The sequence below is a fragment of the Manacus candei genome, unplaced genomic scaffold (genome assembly GCF_025592945.1).
Source record: "Manacus candei isolate 608988 ecotype Guabito, Panama unplaced genomic scaffold, ASM2559294v1 h1tg000014l, whole genome shotgun sequence".
Taxonomy (NCBI): domain Eukaryota; kingdom Metazoa; phylum Chordata; class Aves; order Passeriformes; family Pipridae; genus Manacus; species Manacus candei.
In genome coordinates, this window is record NW_026138062.1 from 34,158,878 (window position 1) to 34,165,987 (window position 7,110).

A 7,110-nucleotide genomic window follows, 5' to 3' on the forward strand; every position below is an offset into this window, starting at 1 on the left:
TCTTTACCTTGCTCTGTCACCTATCCCTCAATTACCACCATCAGGAAGGCTTTCATTTGCAGATGAAGAGTGGAGGTGGCCCAGAAAGCTTCAAGTCTCAGGGGGCAGAAACAACAGAGAATGCCCCCTCACTGCAAGGCACAGCAGCTACTTGCCTTTCCATATGAAAGGAAATGGTCTTTGGACCTAATCTATGAGATTTTAAAAAATAAAGTCTTACTTGTGTTGTGTTCAAGTGGGGACAGCAGTTTGCCCTGTACAGATTAATCCACTTCCACACTTTCGACTCAGCATGGAACAGCTTTATTTTTTACATAGATATTTCAAAGGCATACTTGAAAAGCAAAACCCACATTCCATGCTCAGACATCCAGCAAACAGTTAATAAACCCCATTCTGGTATGGTTTACAGTTTATGTGAAATAAGAGTAAAAAGTCTGACCTGTTTCCAATAGCTACAAAATTACCCTGGGGAAGATAAAGATGTGATTCCTTTTAAATGTAGCTATTTTCTGTTCAGGGAACCTACGCATCAGACCTTCCTATCACACATTTCCAGAGAAAGCAACAGTCATCCCACACACTCCTCTGCTGCGGATTGCTCAGCACTTTGTTCCACGGTAATCTGTAGGAGAAACTCAACCCTCCTGTCAAGTGCTTGAGGCTTAAAAGATTAATTCTGTGGAACGGATCGCTAAAGCACATCAGAAATTGGAACTCACTCCTAACAGCTTATCAGCATTGAGGCTATTACAGGTGCAAGCAAAACAGCAGTTTTGAGAGAGGAAATCAGTCCTGTTATAATCAGCATTCTTACAGACAGTTTCATATCTTCATGTTGAATAGAGCTTTTTTTTTCTTCTCCTAAAAAGTTTTCCACCAAAGTTTTCCAAGCACTTTAAAAAGGCAGGTGACTTACAACATTATCACTCCCATTTTACAAACAGGAAACCAAGGCCTCAAAAAAAAAATCATTTGAGTAGCATAATACAGCAAATCCCAGCCCAAAACAGAAAGGGAATCAAAACCTCCAGGCAAAAACTCCCCTTCTCCAACTACTTCTATTTAGTTGCTATGTAGCCTTTTTTTTTTTTTGGTAAAATTAACCCAACCAGTCAAATGAGAAAATGGCAAGGAAATTGCAAGCCTCGACATACTTACTTCTATACTGCTGGCATTAGTAAAAAAATAAAGATTTTTATTAACTAGTTTACAAAAATAAAGTCTATTGAGTCACACAGGATCTCACTGGGAGATTTATTTGACTTTGGAAGATAAAGCCTGTTTGAAACGTCTCTTTAGATCTTGCATGTTGGGAGATTTGGGCCGAGGGATGATGGACGACCGCCTCCTGTCCATGCTGCTGGTATGCTGTAGTTTGATGACCTCCTTGCAAAGATACTGGAAGACATCACAGACGCCTTGGGAGTCATCACTCGTGGAGATTTCCAAGAACAGGCTGCCTAGTTCATTTGCCAACTGTAGTCCCTCTTTCGCCTGTACTTGCCTGGCATGGAGGAGGTCTGCTTTGTTCCCCACAATAATGATGGGAGTCCTGGCATCTGGGTGGACCTTGCGTATGTGCTGGTAGAGCGGCTGGACTGACTGGTAGCTGCTGTAGTCTGTGATGGAGTAGACCAGGAGGAAGCCCTCTGCCCACTTCACACACCTGGACAGGGAGTCCAGCACTTGCACACAGTCCTCCTGCATCTGCAATATAACAGAACACAGATTCGGCATTGGGTGGTGAAGTATAAAGCCTATATCATAGACAGCATCGTCAAGCAGGTCCAAAGGGAAGCCTGAGCTCTGCCTCAGGAGACTAAGTCTGGGCATGTACGAAATTTGGGCTCAAAAGCTGAGCCTTTGGGTGGCAGAGAAGAACAGATCGACCCAAAGCATCTCCGTACCTGGATGCACCCCGGCGTGTCTTGGATTTGTACGGCAACGTGGTCCCCCTCCAGATGGACCAGCCGGGAGTAGAGGTTGCCTGGGGAGCAGAGAGCCGTGAGCCGCGGCCGCGGGGCCCCCGCCGCGCCCGCCCCGCCGCCCCCCGCCTCACCTGTGTTGGGCTCGTAGTCCCCGATGAAGCGCTTCGTCAGGAACCGCACGATCATGGCTGAAACACAGAGCGGCCGCGTTAGGCGGGACGGACGGACGGACAGGGGAAGGGGCCGGGCAGCCCCGCGCCCCCCGCACTCACCGCTCTTGCCGACACCGCGGGCGCCCAGCACGGCCAGCCGGACTTGGGCGCCGGGCGGCCCCGGGGGGCACTCGGCGATGGGCGCCAGCAGGAAGGGCTGGGACATGCTCGGCAGGCGCATGGGAGAGGCGGCTCCGGAGGGCTCGGACCGTCTTCCTTCGGCTCAGCCGGCAGCGCCCGGCGCGGGGGGCCCACGGCGGCTTTTAAAGGTTCCGGCGGCAGCACCGCCCCGCTCCCGCGGCACCGCCTCCCCGGGAACAGCCAGCCCCCGGCTGGCCCCCGCAGCGCTCCCCCCACGTGCCCCTCAGTGGCACCCCCCGCTGCCCACCCTAGTTGTACCCCTGCCCCTTCCTCCCCGCCACCCTCCCTGTTCCCAAGGCGTGGGGTGGCCGCGGTGAGCGCAGGCACCAGTGGGCTGGGGGAGAGCCCGGGCAGCCCCTGCAACCTGTGGCCCAAGTCTGGGGCAGGCACTGCAGCACCCTGCTGTGCACCGCCCCGGCCCGAGGCAGGCGGACAGATGCCAGCAGAAGCCTCACTAGGTCTGGGATGTGCAATTCCACACCCCAAACCAGCCCCAACCACTGCAACAGGCTCCAGCTTTATGTATCACCCTTGCTACAGCAAAGGATTCGAGTCTGAAAAAAAGGAAATGATTTATTCTTATACCTCAGACTATTTTGTTTTCTGCACCCGGACACATTCCTCCATTCCGTCTTGAAATCCCAGCTTGTGGATCAAGCAACTGCCACCCTTGAAACCTAAGTGTTCTTCATTGGGCCCTTTGGATTTTTGAAGTGGAAGAATTTCAGAGAAGAAAGGTTCTCCACTGCAGGCTGCCCTTAAATGAGCCTCAAACCTGCAAGCAGCTGTGGGGATGTTTCAGTCTCTGCAAACCGTTACCCAGGCTTCAGCAAAGCTGCTTCTGCTGTGCACTGCTTTGTAAGCATGTAAGTGCTTACAAGATAACCCATTCAAAGGCTGCTTTCATTTTTATCAAGGAGATAGCACATGCCAGCAGAATACAACACAAAAGAGGCCAGTGGTTGGTACCCAAAAGGAATGATCTCACAATATTGAAGGATGGAGTTACTGTGGGACCTTCTGGGCCCTGACTGTGGGGTTGATGCCCAAGGGCAGCCCAGGTGGCCCTGGATGCCCACACACAGGCAACTGAGCTGAATCTTGGCAGAGGTGGGGCTGTGCACTGGTGCTGCACTAGGTCACCTTCCCCCCACTTTCAATACAGTTCTCAGAAGATGCATGCAATGACAAGTCGTTTTTCCACACTTTCCTCTTGTCCTCCCCCTCCATCTTTCTCCCTGCATCCTTGCAAGAGCCTCAGTACCTGACCTCCTGTGCACTTCTTCGGACATCCTCACTCCCAGTGCCTCCAGTGACAAGAAAACTCAGAACGAGGGCACCAAATAACGCTGCCAGCGTTTCTCTCTGGCCTACCAGAGAGAAAATGTTCCTGAGAAAGTGAACTCTTGGCACTGTGGGGACAGGGATGATGAGGAATTGCTACCTGCTTCCCATGGGCGCAGAGTTCATGCAGGAAGCTAAGGCATAGCTCAAGCTCTGTGCCCTGCAGCAGCCAGAGGACCAAATACCCCCCTGCCAGTGCTCTGCTTTGTTTAAAGATTCGCCCCTGGTGCCCCAGAAATGTTGTACCAGTGACAGTTCCACACTGCTCTTTGTTGAAGGGTTACACACACTCCACAGTAGCTAAAACCATGCTAATTAACATCAGTTAACATAGGATCTGAAGAAAAGCAGGGCGGAAGAAGGGCTATTGATTATCTGTGTCACTCTAGAGCCTAAGAACCCCTATGGTAACATCAAGGGCCCTTTTAACCTCAAAAACCCATTGCCTCTAAAGTTTCTACTTCACCCCCCTTCATGCCAGAGACCTCTTTTCTTTCTAAAAATACATTTTTCATGTATCACTAAAAGCTTCTGATTTCCAGATGTTCCTGCTACTGTCTTCTGCTCCTATTGTCATAGGATCCTTTGTCTTTGGCCTCACTCACAGTGCCTCCACCAGCTATTTCTATACATTTCTTTACGAAAGAGCTCTCAAGAGTACATTCAGTATGCCTCTTAGAGAATGCTACTGAAACAAGTCCATTCCAGGCAGATAGTTCCCAGGCATTGAGCTGTAAAGCAGTAGCATTAAGCAACCACCATTCCCAAAACTCTAGGAGCTGCCCCTTTCTGGGCAGCTGCAGAACTCATGCCGACTTACCTGCTCCTGAGAGCATCCCCAAAGGGCAAATGGTGATGGTCAAGCAGAGAGAGAACAGTGTACAAGGGAGGACACTCTGCGAAGGAATTAGATGTCCAGGGTGTGACAGATTATCTTTCCATCAACACCTACCCAGGTGCAACAGGAGCAGCTCAGTAAATCGAAGCAGTTGAGGCTCAGATTAGCTGTCTCCATTCTGCAGACTAAGCATCCCTGGGATGCGTGAGCCTCAAAGCTATTGCAAGGAGCCTGTCCTTTCTCAGCTCTGCAAGCCCCACCTGGAAGTGCCAGGCTGTACTTTCAGCCATCCTATGCAGATGGCCCATGCCACTATCCTAATGGTCTATCACTTATCCCCTTTCCCACAGCAACACTGCGCAGTGCCAGGTATGCCATACTGCTGCCTGACCCACCTCCCTATTCCAAGTTCTGGTAACGTTCAACTTTGGGGGGAGAGAGTAGGTGGTTTACTCCTGTGACTGCAGCAGGGAGGACATTTGAGAGCCTCTGGAGCTCCTTTTTCTCCTAAGAAACCAAATATACAGTTTTCCTGGGAGTCTTTGCTAATGTGGAGTCAACTAGAAACTCTGGGCTTAGTATTAGCAGGACCATGTAAGATCACTAGCAAAAGGCACAACACTTTTCCATGTGCAGAAGCACTGGTGAGAACTTCTGCTGTGAGCTGCCATGGCTTCAACACACTTCTCTGAACCAAGAGGAGCACGAGGCCATGTTCAAGACTGCAGCTATTCCTTACATTCCCCAATTCCTGCTGATCAATGGCTAACCAGTTTAGAGTGGGCATGGACAAAAAGGTGATTGAGGGCCCAGGGGCTATCACCCAAAGCCTCTTCTTCCAAACAGTAGAAAATGGAATCAGCAACCTCAGCCAGTTTTTTATATTTCTGAGTTCCTGAGCTGTATGGGTGGTGGTGGTGGGAGCGATGTTCCTATCCAGTGGCTTGAGCAAGGATGGTTATGACTGTGTAAATCCCAGCAGCTATAACTCGATTCTTACATAGACCATGGTAGTACATCCACTGAGGCAGATGCATGGACACAAAAAGCTCATTATCTGTGACTTCCATACCACCACCCTCAGCATTGCAGGAACAGCTGGTACACCTTCTTCCCATGCGAGGACAAGTGTTTGCAGCAATAGGAAGCCACTGCCCTGTGGAAAACACTACCTGGGCCCAGTTTAACCATGTCTTTTTCACCACACAGCCTGAACTACAGGAACCCATGGTGCCTTGCAGCCTCTGCAAGGACAGGATGTACCTGACCTGCCTATGCTGGGATAGGGAAAGCCACTTTCTCTGGCAGGTGTGTGGACAGCTCTTGGCATCCCCTAGATGTAATCCCCTGCTGACACCCCAGCACAGCATCTGGGTCTGGGATGCCAGCCATCTTTTTGATCACGAGGACCATGAATATGCTGAGCCCAGGATTGCACTGAGAAGGACAAAGGGGAGAACATCAAGACTGTTTACTCCATCCAATACATACAATGGGAAGATTATAAAAGCATGAATTGCTTACATGTCCTCCTGGCAGCTGCTCACCTGCCTCTCCCCAGGAATAGGGCTGGAGGTATCTACAAATCCCTTGCCCTGCTCAGGTCTGCACCCTTCACCTGCTCCCTCCTGGGGTCCTCAGCCCACAGCCCCGTTGCACAGACACAGTTCCTCCTCCTCCCCAGTCCTTTCTGCTCTTTCACTGACCTTCCCAGCCCAACACTGCCTACACACTCCTCAGCAAACCTCAGATCCTGGTGTTGCCACACCGCTAAAAAGGACAAAGCTGGCAGCTCAGAAAGCAGCTTCCTTGCTGCTTCTCTAGGAGACAACAGGAGATTTTGGCATGGCTCTTGGCAGGAAACCAGCTGCAAAGGTTTGAGGCAGTTAAGGAGGAGGTAAAGGGCAGACAGCTCAGCCCCCATCTCCCAATTAGGCTCCCTGGAACAGACACAAAGCACTACGCTGAAGTGTAATGGCTTGCTGAACTCCCAAAGCAATACTCTTTCCATATATTGCATAGGGACAGCCTGTCCACCAGCTCTGGGATAATGAAGTCTCTGTGTTAGAAGGGAACTGGAAGACACTGTGAACCTGATAAAAAGGATTCTATAATTCTGCTAGTTCAAGGCGTCCCCAGTTATATGAAAAGCCTATAGCTTAGAATTGTGGAGAACTGTTGTGAAATGTGCAAAGTACCGTGGAATGAGAATTCAGCTGTCACAGCATGGAGAGGAAACACCTAGCCTGTAGCTGGCACACTCACTGCAAGCTTTTGCTTACTAGGCACAGCCTTAGAACATGACCACAGAGAACCGGTTACAGCTTATGGTTCTAGTGTGTAAAACCCCTTCCAGAGCAAGTAGGAACTTGTGACTCCAAACCCTGTAAAGAAACATGCTTCATGCTTCAGCTCATGACTAAAGATGTCCTGACAGGCAGTTCTTCAATACCTTTTCCCAGTTCACAGATCTCCCTCTTTCATCAGGACTGTGCAAAAACAGGGCAGCTGAACACATGGTACCAGCAGGTACCGATACCTGTAAGTGTCTGGGCTGTGCTTCTGCAAACCTCAGATGACCACGAAAACCACCACCACTGCTCCACTGAGTGCAACTAACAGGTAATGTCTGTAAACCCAAGAC

At 50.3% G+C, this 7,110-nt stretch overlaps 1 protein-coding gene across 1 annotated transcript; it reads right to left on the reverse strand.

The window, feature by feature from the left end:
* Positions 1-287: 287 nt before the first annotated feature.
* RASL11A (RAS like family 11 member A) lies at positions 288-2,505 on the reverse strand. The gene is made up of 4 exons (XM_051779067.1): positions 2,204-2,505; positions 2,063-2,119; positions 1,911-1,990; positions 288-1,710 (listed from the first exon to the last, which is right to left on the reverse strand). The coding sequence occupies exons 1-4, from the start codon at positions 2,322-2,324 to the stop codon at positions 1,258-1,260; spliced, it is 711 nt and encodes a 236-aa protein (XP_051635027.1). The 5' UTR covers positions 2,325-2,505; the 3' UTR covers positions 288-1,257.
* Positions 2,506-7,110: the final 4,605 nt, after the last annotated feature.

What these genes read in the sequence shown, in the direction of transcription:
- RASL11A (XM_051779067.1), bottom strand. Translation starts at nt 2,324, where the DNA reads ATGCGCCTGCCGAGCATGTCCCAGCCCTTCCTGCTGGCGCCCATCGCC. An exon ending in CCGCGGTGTCGGCAAGAGCG is followed by an intron (nt 2,120 to 2,203) that starts GTGAGTGCGGGG and finishes TCTGTGTTTCAG; the next exon opens with CCATGATCGTGCGGTTCCTG. An exon ending in ACACGCCGGGGTGCATCCAG is followed by an intron (nt 1,711 to 1,910) that starts GTACGGAGATGC and finishes GTTATATTGCAG; the next exon opens with ATGCAGGAGGACTGTGTGCA.